Below are 16,539 nucleotides of genomic sequence, written 5' to 3'. Positions count from 1 at the left end.
GCCATCTGTTTCTCGACTTCAAACCTAACACTTCTCTCAAAGCCTATTGCTACCCCCCTGGCGTTACATGTTGTAGAGTCCCCGTAGAACCATGTTGGGAACCCCCGGGACGTCAATCTCCCTGTAGCCTCGTGTGATAAATGTGTTTCCTGCAAGCAGACCACATTCGCTCCATACAATTCCAACTCCCTATTAAGTCTGAACTTTTTTTGGGGAGTACTTATACCCCTTACATTATATGTTATCAATTTCAGTCTTGTCATGTCTCACTGATCCCCTCCCCCTCCTCTCCTCCCCCGCCCCTCCGGGAGGGAAACATCCCCCCCCCACCGGAGGTCGACGCGGGGGAAGAGAGAAGGGGGGGGCGAGAGAGCGGGAGAGAGAGCACCTAAACCCTGTTTGAGAGAGAGATTACCCCCTGACCCACCCCCCCCTCCACCCCCCTCCCATCCCCCCTCCCCCCTCCTCCATTCGGAGGAGTGAACAATTTCCACATTTGTTCCTCGCTTAGGTGTCCCGGTGACCCACAGGTCATCTTTTGCCCACCTAGCCTTCTTGGGGAGGACCGCCTCATTCACGGCCTATACACGTGCCCTCGCCTCCCCCCCCAACTCCCCCCCTCACCCACCAATGATGGTAATTATACCCCCTCCCTCCCCCCCCCATCCTGAACCCGAGACCATTGCACCACCCTACTAATTCCTTCGTTCCCCAACACCTCCTCCCATCCTGGTAGTGCTGGTGGGGGGATTCCTAACTTATTACAAAAGTCCGTTAAGTCCTCTGGGAACCTTAGTACTGCGGAGCGGCCATCTCTCCTTCCCCTAAGGCATGCTGGGAACCCCCATTGATAGGGGACATTTAGTGACCTCATCAGATCTGTCAGAGGTTTAAGGAGCCTTCTTCTCCTCAATGTTTCCCCTGCTAGGTCCGAGAATATCTGTATCTCCGCCTCCTGAAACAAAATTTTGTCCAACTTTCGGATATTCTCCAACACTAACGCTTTATCCTCAAAAAAATGGAATCTAATTATTACGTCTCTTGGTTTTTCTGTGGCTTGGGCGCGGTATCCCATGACTCGATGTACTCTGTCTATTTTTAATTTGTCCGTCTCCGCCCTGCCTAGAATGGGATTGAACAAGTCCTGCATCACCCTGGGGAGCTCTTCATTCCTAAATTTTTCTTCTAGGCCTTTTATCCTTAAATTTTTCCTTCTTCCGCGATTTTCTTGGTCCTCGATTTTATATAGGATCGATCTGTTTGTTTTTTGGGCTAATTTCACTTGTTCTTTTAGATCCCTCATATTTTGTTCGTATCCATTCATTCTTTCCTCCAACTCTTCCACCCTTCCTAGCACTCGGCCAATATCTGTCTTAATCCCGGCTATATCAGATTTAAGTGATGTTTCAACCTTGGTCAATGCCTCTGTAAAAACCTCTCTCAGCATGCTCAGGCTCACTTGTGGGTCTGCCAGCACTAGGGCTCCTTCTAATTCGGGTTGGATTTCAGGTTGGTAGGGGGGTAGCCTCTCCTTTTCTCCCCAGTTCTTCCCTTTTTTTCCCTTTATCTTCATCTCGGGAGCTTACCCCCCCCGTCCTGGTACGAGTTGGGCCTACGTCCTTAGGCTTTCCTGCTCCCCGCATTTCTCCCGTGTCTATAGTTTTACTCGTGCCTGCACCTGATTTTCTTGATGTCTTCTGGCTAGGGGTTTCCTGGCTGCTTTCCAACACACTTATCTCCCCCACTAAGTATCGTTGTATCCCCCCCGGGCTAACGGGTCCCGTACCCCCCCTTTTATTCATCTTCCCCGGCATTCTCCTTTGTTACAGGTTGACACCCAGATCCAGGCCCTGTCCCTTTCCCTATAACTCTTATGGGGTCCGGGTTGCTCAGGTCACTTTCTGGGGGCGGGATACCTCACTCCCTTGTACCTATATGCCTGCAGGCAACTACAAGACAAGATTGCTGTCAGGGAGTGCTGGGTGCACAATGGGCGAAGGACCGACAATTTGTGAAATGAGCCCCCAACCCGACCGCTATTTTATGTCTCTATCTAAAATTGTAAATAGAGGAAAAAGAAAAAAAACTCCGCATAGCATTACTGATTATTAATCCTTCAAATGTCCATCTGTTCACCTCTCATCATTCCTCCCCCTGCAGGGTTTATATCCAGCTAATCAAGCAGTGTTGGTAACAATCTGATAGTCCCAGAGAAGGAGTCACATTAAGAGCAGTTGTTAGCGTGCTTATATATATATCCGCCTTACCACTTTCCAGGAGAAGTTATTACCATAACAGCTTCTAGTCAATGATGATGACAAGATATGCAGCCGACCATCACCCCTCCTTTCATTCACACAGATTGCTCAGCTATCATTGCTCCTCCACTCTGTCGCTGATTATCTCATTCATAACCTTGCCGGCCTGTGCAGGAGTGGAAAGGTCCGTGTCCAGCTAATCAGGCGATATTGGTAGTACACTGATAGACGGGTAGTAGATGTCACATTAGCAGCAATCGTTAACCAGCTTATACATGTATGTACCTTACCGCTATCAAAGAGAGGTCTTTAGAGTGATAACTTCTGATCACTGATGATGACCAAATCTCCAGCGGGCCATCTCCCCTCCACTCATCCATACGGTTGCTCACCTCTCACTGCTCCTCCACTCTGTCAATGACCCTCTAATTCTTGCCTTACCGACCTATGGAGGGTAGAGAAGGTCCGTGCCGTCAAGCCTGCTCCGCTGAAAGGAGGGGGGGGCGTAAGGCTTCCTACAGAGCCACCTTCCCACCGCTGTGTCTCCGCTTCACAGGAAGCATTCTCCGCTCGCTCTCTCTCCTGGCTTGATCCGGGGTGTCCGCTCGCCTCGTGGAAGCGAACAGCTGACGGCGGGTGGATCAGAGATTTAACACATTATAATCAGATCACATGAAGTGTATTTAAACCCAAAAGATGTAGTGGGCACATTAAAGCGGAGTTCCACCCAGAAATGGAACTTCTGCTGATCGGATTCCTCCCCCCTCCGGTGCCACATTTTGGCACCTTTCAGCGGGGGAGGGCGAGCAGATACCTGTCAAATCCAGGAATCTGCTGCCACTTCCAGGAAAAGATTGCTCCATTTTGTGCGGGGAACTACGCAATATCTGGCCCCTCCCCCCTCCGCTGTCCTCTGGGAGATACACAGGTCCCAGAAGACAGCAGGGGCCATTCAGAGCACACAGCGAGGCTCTTGCAAGTGCAGTAGGGAACCAGCAGTGACGCCGAAAGTCTTCACTGCCTGGTTCACTTGCCAGGAATGGCGGCGGGAGAACCCGGGAGTTGATTCCGAAGATCGGCTGCGGTGCCGACATCACAGGCTCCCTGGACAGGTAAGTGTCCTAATATTAAAAGTCAGCAGCTATAGTATTTGTAGCTGCTGACTTTTTTTTTACCCAGGCGGAACTCCTGCTGACTTTAAAAAAAAAAAAATTTCCCAGGCGGAACTCCGCTTTAAGTTGTTCCTCTTTTTAGTACAGAAAAGGGAAATTATAACCCAAAGAGTTATGATGAGAAGTAATTAAAGGAACCAACATCTTTCCACTGAATCATTACGTTGCACAGTATTCTTCTATCACAAGGTATTCATGTCTCGTTCTAACATATATCCCAAAAATAAGAGGATTTTTCTTATATTATTCTTGTTTTTGGAATATGTATTGGAAGGTACATGTGAGTAGCTTTTTTTTTTTATCAAGGGCCTCTACTGTGCTACACAATGTTTCAGTGGAGGGCTTGTTAGTTCTTTTAATCCCTTGGCACCATAATCTTCTGGGCTATACTTCTTTCTACTTTATAGAAGCCATGGTTTCAATAAAATGAACTGGTGAAAAAGCCTGAAACAACTTTCCCCCATTTGGAATAAATGGCTGTAGATTAAGCTTTATCTGTACTATGCTTTATCGTGCAATTTACGATTATTTTCATAAACCATTAGTTGGCCGATTTATTTTTTTCGATTAATCATATAATAGCCTTAAAAAAGCATGGTGTATAATTTAGTCAATATGTAAAGTTTAAAAAAAAATGGCAATTTCTTTTTAAATACTGGTATATCAGTCTATCTATGCAGTGGTTAATATAAATAAGCAACTATATGGTGAGGGAGCAAAATCTATAATCCACTCTGAGAATAATAGACAGAAGAGATATACTGTATATACTATTAAAGGTTGGATCTGGTACATATCATCAGACTCAGAGATTAAAAAAAAAAAAATTAAGACTGTTTTTGCTGACTTTCAGATAGAACTGCAATATATCATGTATGACAGATTCCCTTGTCATAGGCAAGTGGCTTGATAAAAGCTACCTGCGCCTACTGTCACTTATGCTAGCCATACAAAAACAATGTCTTCCTTCAAAAAAAATTTTTATTTCTAAGAACATTTGTTCGATTTTCTAACTTAGTGTGATCAAATTGACCACAGTGATGGGAAAATTTTGAAGGAGCAGAATAGAACACGTCTTGGTCATAGCAATTTTCAGACAGTGTATGTGGTTTTCATTCAGAAACAGCGCTCATTTTAAAACTGAATGTTAAAAGCAAGTGACATTTTCAAAGAATATTCTTTCATTCAGCGAATGTACAAAGATTTTTTTATGAATATTGTCATCCAAATACGTGTACGGCCAGCATAAGGCTCAGTTCATATCTATGCAGTTTGCTTTTGATCTGTTTCTGCAGTGCTTTTTGCTGTGCCTTTTACGTTTTTGTACACGTGATTTTGCTGCGATTTGTGTTTTACATTTTTTATCCTTTTTTTTTTTTTTGCCCAATTTGTTGGGCATATTAAAACGCAAATCGCAGCAAAAACGCACTACATGCTTTTCTGCAGCTTCTCCATTGAAGTCCATTGAAACAAAAAAAGCAAAAAAGCACAGCTTTGCCTTGAAAAAAAGTCCCGGACCCTTTCCAAAAATGCAGCGGCTGAAAAAAAGCATAGATGTGAACATGTCCCATAGGCAACCATGTTAAATGAACTGTAGTGCGTTTCTGCAAAAAGCACCAAACAACACATAGGTGTGATCATGGATATGATCCTTTTAAATATAATGCACAATACTGGTAAAAGTTTACTGTTATTGTAATGCCTTATTTTACCTGCAGTCTATCAGCCTCCACCTTCTCTGGGTTCAGATGCTGATCTTCACTGCACAGAGTCTTTTAAAGTGAACAACAAACATGTTATACTTACTTGTTCTGTGCAATGGTTTTGCACAAAGCATCCCGATTCTCCTCTTCTAGAGTCCCCCACCAACACTTCTGGCTCCTCCTGCCTCCAGAGTGCCCCATTAGCTAGCTGTATAGTATAGAGTGCCCCTATAACAAAGTAAAAAAAAAACTTCTGCCTTTAGAACCACTCACTTCCTGCCCAGAACTACATGCATTGTTCCTCACCCAATCACATTCACAAGTTCTCAGGCACTTACGTACATGTATGGATGGTGTACTGAGCTGTATGTGTGCTGCACTGTGTCTTCTGACCTGTATTGACGGTGTACTGACCTATATGTGTGCTTCACTGTATTACCTGATAGGTAAACAAATAATGCATTCTGTATGCAGGCCAACTAATCGGCTGCCCAACTAATCGATTATGAAAATAGTTTACAACTACTTTCATAATTTGATTAATCGATTAGTTGTATGGCCCTAATCTGTACAATATACATCGGTGCTACTGGATGTACTTTGGCCAACAGGGGCAAAATAAAACATTTTCATAGCTCAGTAAACTATACTGAAATAAGGATTAATCCTTATTTTTGGGATATGTGATAAAATAAGACATGCAAATTCCTTCTGTTATGAAAAAAAGGCTCTACCATGCTAAGAACAGAAAAGAAAAAATGTACAAAAAAGAGTTTGCAAAATCTTTACTAAAAACGAGTTAATGAAATCAACACACGGTCTACAAAATATATCACACAAAAGCCAGTTTATTAAACCATCAAATCAAAACTCTGACAGTTGAAGAATAAATTACAGCATTAAATTATCATTCTCAATATTACTTTTATATTCTGTACTTTAGAAAACCTGTACCAATTTTTATAATGCAAATCCAAAAATATATATATATATATATATAGATATATATAGATCTGTGTGAGAGAGCTGCAACAGGTCTTGTAACCCCCATTCCCTGAAATATATCAGGAGAATAAGGTTGCTCTGTGCTTTTTAGTACCTAGTAAACCACAACTCCTTTGACATTTATCATGTCACAACTTATTACAACCGACTACTGATGGGACTGCTTTACCAAAATTTAAAATGCAAAATTTGAGCCGTTGCCTATAGCAGTGATTCAGGCTGCATTTTTTACCCAGTTACAAAAAGGAAACAAGAACTGAATCCAGTTGCCTTAGACAACAGCTCTCCATACAATATGTTCCAGTTTAACATTAAGGAGAAAGCAAAAAAGTTCCAAAGAAATAGTGAGCACTTCTTAAGCTGGAAAGAACCTATTTCTTTTGAACTTTTTTGCTTTCTCCTTAATGTTATATTTGATTATAGCAGTTGCTTAGTTTTAATTTACTTCTTATCTTGAGCGCTGGATAAGTGACCTTGTTTGCTTTTACTTTTTGTACATGTTCCAGTTTAAGTTGTTGCTCTTTAAATACTTCTTCCCCCAATAAAAGTAACCAGTTTGTGCTCTCAACCAAACCAGCCTGTGACCTTGCTTGCCATTTAAAACAAAATTGGGATATAAGGCATCCATGATGCCGGTGACTGCTAAGTTATTGGTCCTATGCACAAAATGGCATTTCAGACCAATACCTGACAAGTTGCACAGCTATACCTGATGAAACCTTGTTCTATATTGCATTTGTCAAATCAGAAAGGAAATGTGCTGTCACAGTCTTAAATAAGTCAATAGCTGGCAAACTTTGGCATTCCAACCAAGCACAAGTAAATTCATCTGTAGCCTATAAAATTACCAGACTGCCCAAAATCCATAAACTGTCTTATTTTTCTTCATTAGTTTTGCTGACAGTATGACATTTTTTGAAAGCCTGCCCTTCCAGAATGGCGCATCCTTCCAAATTGCACAACATTGATTTCTGCTATAGTTACCAAGCGTGGATGTGTTTCAGTTACTAAGGGCAGGAAAACTACTAATGGTGTTGGGTACAATGTTAAAGGAAATAGCTGCTAAAATTCTATGACTGCTTCATTATCTCCCTGTGAACTTGGAAAATTAGGCAAGTGTGTCACTAGAAACTTGCTTGGCATGAAGTGTACTGCCAAGGAATTCTATATTAAATGAACACTGTTTTACATGCCACATGCATATAGTTAAAATAAAGATTCCAATAAACGACTGTTTTATGCTGCTGGGCATCCTATAATTTCATCTGAATTGTCACATTTTCTTTTTACACAGCACCTCAAAACCACAACTAAATATAGGCCTATGCTACTGACAGGCTCATGTAATAAAGTAGTGGAAACAGCTTTATAAAATATGCCGGTCAGTGAGGGTGTCCAACATGCTGTAAACACAGAGCAAATGATTATATCTCAACTTTCATCATAGTGGGCAAGTCAGCCTTTTAAACAAAACTGCCAAACTAAGTATTATAATTCAGTAAAGGGATGTGCTCATTTTGCCAAAGACACTATACACTTGTTTAGAAGAATTGTTTGAGGTCAGCTCTGCTTATAATTGTCATGTGTGTGTGTGGGTTTAAAGTGCTTTTACACCACATGGTTCTTCGGACATGATGGAAGAATCAAATCAAAATCAAATGAGCTGAGAAAGCAGCTGTCAAAAGACCAGATCCTTTGTCCCTAAATATGGACAGTTGGCACTTGCCTAGGACACTAGGTCTGGTCTTGTCACCTTGGATGGTCAGTTCTACTGTAGATCAGGCAGCCTGAGAAATATAAGTTTCTGGCAGCCCAGTCTGCAGGTGTGTGGGCAACTAGTCTTTATGCCAAATAATAAAAAGGAATCAAAAGTCAAACCTTTATCAGCTATCAAAGTGGGCAAGAGCTATTTTTAGGAGATTGACAAAGACACCAGTTTGACACGCCAGGTTTATCGCAATGTGAATAATAAAATATCGGTGTTGATTGGCCCCTAAGGTTTAGGGCTCTGGAAATATTTGTACATGTTTTTAATTTCCAACACCATGGGGGTTATTTACTAAAGGCAACTCCACTTTGCACTACAAGTGCACTTGAAGTGCAGTCGCTGTAGATCCGAGGGGGACATGCAAGGAACATAAAAAACAGCATTTTAGCTTGCACATGATTGGATGATAAAATCAGCAGAGCTTCCCCTCATATCAGATCTACCACTCATATTTAAAGCGACCGCACTTCTAAGTGCACTTGTAGTGCAAAGTGGATTTGCCTTTCGTAAATAACCCCCCATATTCTAAACATATAACAGATTTGTATTACAGCATGCCATATTGTTCTTCTAGCATAATATTTTGTTGCACATGAACTATATGAACCTGTGCTAACTGGAAGATGCAGGTTGCCACTGCTGAAAACAATAGCTTCCTGGCTGTTTGGTTACAAAATAGAGATCTGAGAGCGACCCACCATAACATGACCATCCACCTAATATTGAGTCGGCCCCACTTTTTCTGCCAAAATGGGCCTGACCTGTTGAGGCATGGACTCCACTAGACCTCTGAAAGTCTGCTGTGATGTCTGGCACCAAGCTGTTGGTAGATCGTCTTTTAAAGCCAGCCATAGATGGATCGAACTTGCTGGCTGACATTCACACCATCTTTGAGCAGGCTGATTGTACCCAAGTCCATCCATCAATTCACTTGGATACAACCAGGATGTCGGATTTCTGGCATGAAATTATTGTCAGCGGCTATAGCTGCTAGCAATAATCATTGTGTTCTCTCGGCAGGGATGGAACCGGCATTAACTTTTTCAGCAATTTGAGCTAGAGTAGCCCTTCTATTGGATCAGACTACACGGTCAGCTTTCACTCCATAAGTGCATCAATGAGCATTGGCCATCCATGATGCTGTCGCAAGGCTGTCGGTTTTCCTTTCCTGGACTCTTGATAAGTCCTCCCCACTGCAGACCGGGAACATCTCACAAGAGCTGTGGCTTTGATGTTGCTCTGACCGTCATCCAGCGGTACAATTTTCCCTAGTCAAAGTTGCTCAAATCCTTTGGCTTGCCCATTTTTCTGCTTTCAACACTTCAGGGACAAGATGTTCAATTGCTGCCTAATATATCCCACACACTTTCAGATGGCATTGTCACAAGATAATCGGTTTTGTTCACTTCACTTGTTAGTGGTCATAACGTTATGGCTGATCGGTGTATAATTTATTCAAAGACGTAATTTATGTTTTAACCAGTTTATGTTTGTGTGCTATATCACTGCAAAAGAAGAAAATAGCACATGCCCCAGCTGTCTAAATGCAACTCTGGATAGCCCAAACCTTTTTGGATGCTAAACATACAGAGAGTCCCTGGTAGCAAGAATTGAATGCAGCTTAAAAAGATAAAAACTTATGAATACCAATTTAGCTCACAAAATCCCCCCCCCCCCTGCAATATTCTGAGGGCACAGGGGTTCTTTAATTTACTGACTGCCCCCACCACAAAGCACATGCAGCCATTGTATTATAGTGTAAATATAATAATGTGAATTATTTGAATTTCACCAGGAGATATCTTTAAAACACCAATAGTTGCATTTTATAAAAATACAAATAACACCATATAAAGGAACATTTTGCAATAAAGGGGGTTCATTGTTATTTTTCATTGATCTAAACCTATTTATTTTAGGGGCTGGGAGGCAATTTAATATATGTATATTTATTTATCTTGTGGATTTACAGATTGATATATATCACGTTGTTGCTTAATCACACCAGTCACAATGGACCCCCTAGCAAGCCATCTAAATACATGTGTTAACTGGGTTACCTCTCCAAGGATTTGTGATTCAGCTAGTCTTGTAACCTAGGCATCCCTGCCACATAGTATTGCCAGGTCTCTGACCTCTACGTTATCCACCGAAAATGAAGCAGTAAAGCTTGGCCAAGGATCCACTGCCACTCTGCTCTCTCTATCTGTTAGTAAGATCCCAATGTTAGGTTGACGGCTGTATACAAAGCAGCAGTGCCTGTCTGGCCCTCAGTGCTTTCCCTTCCTTCCTCAGTATTTATGTTCAAAGTAATTACAGAAGCTTATATAAAGACATATGCAGGAAATTCTCTTTAGTGTTGGTGTAATGCCACCAATAGGACTATCCTGACTCTCCATCCTCTAAGAACCCTGCTGATCCTCTATTTTAAACCTGTTTTGAGGCTAACAGAAGAATCAGAGATAACCAGCTCCTTCTTTCCACTATAGTTAGTAATTTAACTATTTTCCTGTAGCTGAAATTTAATGAGATGTCTATTAAGTAACAGAATTGTCCTCTAACACTTTGTAGTACTGCACACCTACTGATTATATTAAGTAGTGGGCTACACATCATTCAAAACAGGTTTTCTTCCACGTGTAAACACACCGGAGAATATTTATGACAGCACAGCAGCCAGAAAGATCCTATTTTAAAATAAAATTCTAGTGCAGTTTAGCAAACGGTAGCTAACATGATAATTGTGATTATTTTTTGTATCTTTTTCAGTGCGTCTGTTTTCATAAATATTCTCACAATCTCAAATAAAAGTCATATAAAACTTTAAAGTACATACATTTTGTATTCTTGCAAACCACCTAGCGATCATCACTTCAATCACTACACATCACAGCATATATGAGTCATCTCTCAACTAATCTGTGCTCTCGCTCTGAACTATGCACACTGTAGAGCTAGATGTAACAAGCAATCCATGATGAAAGGCTGCGCAGGACATTTTTGTGTCAAAAGAAGTATGCAAGTCTGATGTTTCATAATGAATTATCTAAATGCTTTTAAAGTCGGTGCACGTGGCTGATAGGGAGTGCAGCATATGAACTAAATGTCTATAGACATAAATGTTGCATGCCTATAGACAAGTGCATTTATACATTATATATATATATATATATATATATATATATATATATATATAATCTCACACAATGCAGCCACTCATGACTTTCAAAGGAGAGTAGATATAAACAAATGCCTTTAGAAAGGCGTGTTTCATTGGTGTAGTAAAACTACCATTTCAATATTTCTATTCTCCTTTGGAAGTCCTGAGAGTGCCAACCACATCGCTATATCGCAATATTTGTCTGGAGCACCAGAGCAGCATTTGGATTGTGTGCTGATACCGCCATTCTGTATTTTATATACACGTTTCTGTATACGCGTTTGTGTGTATGTGCATGTATGTATATATATACACACACAGACACACACATTAGGATGCACTTCAAATATAAATATCACATGTAGCTTTGCTACATAATTGAAAGCATAGCTAGGTCCTCACATACTAAAGTAAAAAGTACCAGGAACTGTGATTATTTTTGCCCATCCACCTGTTGGTGTCAACACTGACACATAAAAATGACAGCTTCAATCAAAATTTTTGACTGTTAATAGTTACTGAACAGAAATGTTCTTTGTAAAACAAAATTCTGGGGGAGATTTACTAAAATCGGTGCACTCAGAAACTGGTGCATCTGTGCATAGTAACCAATCAGTTTCTATTGTCCAAATTAGCTTTGGAAATAAACCTGGAAGCTGATTGGTTTTTTATGCAGAGTTACACCAGATTTTGCACTCTTCAATTTTTAGTAAATAACCCACAGTATGTATAAATTTATGTCCAGCATTATTATTACCAGGACATCAAGAACAATTACTAATAAATCAACCAATCTTTACATTTATTTTATGACTTTGTAAGGGTAAATAAAAGTACTGGGAATAGTGGGACTGATGAGACAGCAAAGGCTTGACAACTCCAAGGCTTCAACCAATCAGAAATCAGCTTTGAAAAGTTGCAACCGATAGCACTATCTGTTAGCTGCTATGGGTTTTGTACATTTTGGCTTATTAGAAAAACTTCACAGCAAACTTTGGAAAGACCTTTGCAGAATATAGTTTATAAACGGCAAAAGGTCACTTTCGTTATTCATGGGTTTTAGTAAATTTTCTGTTATGAATGTGAACAAGTGAAATGTTTACACTCAAATACAATGTCTCTGAACAGGTTTCAGTAGCAAACACAGTCAAGACCATGGCAATTGTTAATATTGAAACTAGCAGATGTCAAGCCTTATGGTGCAATAAAAAGACATCCTAATATCTAGCATGACCCCTCTGTCAAATCCTGTTACTTAGTACATTTTAGGCAACTTGTGGCTCCCCAGCTGTCATGGAGCTACAAATTTCCCAAGACCTCCGAGTCAGCATTTGTTTGTTCCAAACCTAGAGAGACCGAGAGACCTCCTTCCTCTGATTTACCAAAAAAGAATGTCAATGTTTTGTAAAGTACTAAGAATATGTGGAATACCAACATAGTGTTTTTACGTTTTATAGTATAGTATCAGGTGAATAAATTACTGGCAATAAGCATAGCCCAGGTCAACAGACTTGAGTATTTTGAATATTAATACTATTTTCTTATTTCCCTTTAACCCAATTGTCAGAGAAGGTAACTGGTTTGCTGATCTATCAAACCTTTTGAAAAGTATCTCCCTTAATCTGGTGTAAAAAAAAATGTAATAAATAACTGTATTCCTATTTCTGAATAAACTGTGCATATACCTCCACAGATTACAATTGAATTACTAAAATGGTTCTTTTGTCCTAAGCTTGAAACATTTTGGGTTTAAATGCTCAAAAATTAGCAGGCATACCTGGATTTAAATACTTCACCATCAGTAATTAACCCCAAAACAAACCCAACCAGCCACTGTATTGCACTTACATGTAAGAAAATATATTCCCTTTTTTTTTTAAATATGCACTCCTAAAATGCATTTCCTTCGTAAGAAAAAAAAAAAGAACAACATGAATGTTCAGTACTGTTCTGCTTAAATCAGGGATACATTATTTTGGTAGCAAAGGACCCTGAGCAGTATAAGGTTTACAATGTTGTTTACAGCACTATGTAAAAGTATTCATCCACTGAATGAAGAATGGCCTTACATAGCTGCATCTGTTGTGGACAGACAGTGACAATCACTATAGTCACAGCTAGCACTACAAGGTGTAACTTTAGCTGAGAGGTAAGTTCCTTGAAGATGATGAGACTGGAACAGGTACCACATTGGGTCATTTCTGCTTTTGTGCTTGAAGAGCAGGAATTGAGCTTTGAAAACAGCTGTTTATAGACTCCGTGTTCACTTAAAGGCAGCCAAAAGGGGTCTTAGATACAGAACATTTCAGTAATGTCTCTAGAACTGGGACATGAACAAGATTCATTTTGGGTAGCATCAATATATATTATCCATCTTAATAATTATTCTGTAGGCAACCTATCAATTGTCCTTACCATTTTCCATTTATATGCACTTAATCCACACTCTGAGGAAAACAAAACCTTACAGGATTCTCACATTCCATTGACAGGGCTTTTGTATTATTTCTGTAGCAAACAGTTAAACTGTGGTCTCCCACAGATATAAATAAACTTTCTAGTTACAAGTTTGGCATGAAAATGCTCATTAGCTATTATCTTGTGTTTCACACATGTGTTGGACAGTCCATGAAGAGGTCTGTTTTAGCCACTTGTAGAGAAAGGGGAGGGGGTTTGTAGGGGCAGCTGCTCAAGCTGCAGGGAATACCTCCTCCACTTTGAGGCTTCCCTCGAGTCCTTGTGCCCACAACACCGAGCCTGCGTTGGCATAGGATTCCCTGCCAGGCTTGTAATGTCTTTGAACTCCATACCCACACACCACTTGTTATGCCCATGGCTAGAGACATAAAGATCTTGAGCATAAAGACTGCTACACTAGGTATGGAGGTAGGCAAGGTACAGTCTGGCCTGCCACTTCCAGCTGCTGTCCTACAGGGCTCTTCTCGAGCCCTGGCCTCCCAGTGAGCCAAGTTAAGTCTTTCATAAAAGCAGCAGACAATGATGCATGTTGCTGGGACAGTATATAGTATAGAGAATACACCAATCTTAACCATGAGCTTCTCTAGTTTCTCTGTATTGGTTCCCCCAGTTTTCATTACACGACGTATGTGGAAGAGTGCCACAAAGCCGGTTAGTAAAAACGATGTGCCGGTCACCAAGTAGCAGGAAAGGGGCACAAGAACAAATCCAGTTAGGGCACTTGGATCTGAGCCCCCGACATAGCAGAGTCCTGTCAGCTCATCTCCCCCCACTTTTCGCATTGTGAGTATAATGATAGTCTTCACCGCTGGAATACCCCAGGCAGCCAGGTGAAAATAGCTTCCATGGGACTCAATGGCCTCGTGACCCCACTTTTTGCTCGCTGCCAGGAACCAAGTGAGGGTTAATACCACCCACCACAATGAACTGGCCATGCCAAAGTAGTACAATATAAGAAAGACAAGGGTGCAGCCACTGCTCTCCAGGCCTTCTCGGATCAAGTAGGGGGCTCCACCTTCCCGGTCACAAGCTATGCTGGGTGCTCCTGCTGCAGCTCGGATGAGAAATGCAGTACAGTATACATTGTAACACATGCTAAGAAAAATAATTGGCCTCTCTGGATACTGGAATCTCTGAGGGTGTAATAAAAAAGTCAACACAGTGAAGGCAGTAGAGATAAAGCAAAGACCAGACCAGGCTGCCATCCACACTAAGGCAAAGTCTTTATCACTTGAGGACCAATAGACATCCACCCCTGGGGTGCACCTTGGGGCGCAAACTCCACTCCTCTCCACGTATAAAAATTTGTCAGGATTGGGGCAGCGGCCAGGTATACCCATTCCTGCCCCTGATGGACGTGGAGGCCGTGGTCCTACAGGAAGCATACCATGTCCATTCGTTACAGGATCTCCATTTGTGGCATTCTCGGGAGCCTCCATGCACAGCGCATTTGGGTCATTTTTACTGGGCAGACGATCACAGTCCAAAGAATCAGGCCAGCCAAATCGAAACTGCTCCATTATTGGGACACACTTGAGACGGGCAGATTCACACATGGGCTTGCATGCAGGAATTGAAGTGGACACCTGCTCGGTGCACATTGGTGCATAAAGGGAACAGAGGAAGAAGCGGAGGTGAATATGACAGCCATACTCCACCAGTGGTGCAAACTCCTGTAGCTTTACCGCTGCCTCTGCTTGAGACTCATGGCCAACATAGTTGGGCATCCTAGTCATGTTGTATCCAATGCCTTGGCACATAGGGATCTGAATAAGTTCACATTTTGCATTTCTTCCCCTCTCCACATCATATAAACCCATCTCCAGAGCAAGTGTCATCAGGAGCATCTGCCACAGATAGGGAAGGGTTACAAGGCAGCCTAAGCGAGACATCCTCAGGGCAAGTCAAACTTAAGCACAGGCTACAAGGCAACAACTGTGAGGACAAGAGGAGTGCTGGAGTGGATATATACACACACACGACTTATATCCAGCTGTCTGTTTTAAGCAGGACACAATGCATTCCAGTACAACAGCGTGTAGGATCAATTTTCCAGCCTTACAACTGGGTCACAGAGGACACAAATGACCCTTTTCTGTTGCAGTCCTTCCAAGCACGATGGCCAATACTTGCTGCAGGCATAAGGCATAGAATCCAATCATTTGGGAATGTTGAAAAATTCTGGATCAGGATCCAATTTGAAGACTCATGTTACAATCCACAGGAAAAACAGGATGCCCTTTGCAGAATGGCATGTCAGTTCTGGCTTGTTCTGTAGTATGTCCACAGGTTGGCAGATCTGCCTTGCTGTCTTCTACCCAGTTGTAGTCAGGCTGTCTATTCCAGAAGGTGGTGGTCTTCAGTAAGCTCTTTAGCACAAGTGCAGCTCTCCTCCTCCCATGCTGCCACTGTTGTGAAACAATGCAAGACTGAAGAGAGTCTGTGACAGTGTACGACACACGCTTACAGGGAATGAAAACAAATGCTTAGGAGTGCAAATGGAAAAGATTAAAGGCAGCGTGTTAAAACGGAGAGGGCACACAGGGTTAAGGACAGAGAGGTTTTGCAGACAGATCCCGCCCAGCCTGCATGCTGGGGAGGGGATGCCAGCTGTTGCTGGGAGCTCTGGCTACTGCTGACACTAAGCGTGCTATGGATTTCTCAGTAGAGAAATCACAACTGGGGTGTGTCTAAGCTCCCAACCCCACCCACATCTGTCAAAGGGGCATGGCCTGGTTAAAGTAACAGTGCCCTCATTAAACAAAGTGAATGGCAATTTGCAAAATTGCTAGAATAATATTTTCCAAGTCATGTCACCCCCTGTTGGCAGCCATAACAAAGCCGGGCTTTCTGCTGCTTCAGCGAGCAAGATATATATATACACACACATCCCTCTCTATATATAATCTGCATATCTGTACAGAGGAGGGGGCTGGGGGGGAAATTACACACAAACCTTGTTGATTTGAAAAAGCAGAAGGGAAAATCTTGGGTT

General features: G+C 41.7%; 1 protein-coding gene across 1 annotated transcript; it reads right to left on the bottom strand.

Moving 5' to 3' along the window:
* Window positions 1–5,963: 5,963 nt before the first annotated feature.
* FZD9 (frizzled class receptor 9) lies at window positions 5,964–16,200 on the bottom strand. The gene has a single exon (XM_077480615.1). It carries the CDS (start codon window positions 15,434–15,436, stop codon window positions 13,673–13,675), a length of 1,764 nt encoding a protein of 587 aa, XP_077336741.1. The 5' UTR covers window positions 15,437–16,200; the 3' UTR covers window positions 5,964–13,672.
* Between the last annotated feature and the right edge of the window lie 339 nt (window positions 16,201–16,539).

This window comes from Lithobates pipiens, unplaced genomic scaffold, assembly GCF_037356315.1.
Source record: "Lithobates pipiens isolate NorthernLeopardFrog02 unplaced genomic scaffold, aLitPip1_a1.2 Scaffold_16, whole genome shotgun sequence".
Classification (NCBI taxonomy): domain Eukaryota; kingdom Metazoa; phylum Chordata; class Amphibia; order Anura; family Ranidae; genus Lithobates; species Lithobates pipiens.
This window is presented reverse-complemented; position numbering and strand designations above follow the sequence as displayed.

What these genes read in the sequence shown, in the direction of transcription:
- FZD9 (XM_077480615.1), bottom strand. Translation starts at nt 15,436, where the DNA reads ATGTCTCGCTTAGGCTGCCTTGTAACCCTTCCCTATCTGTGGCAGATG.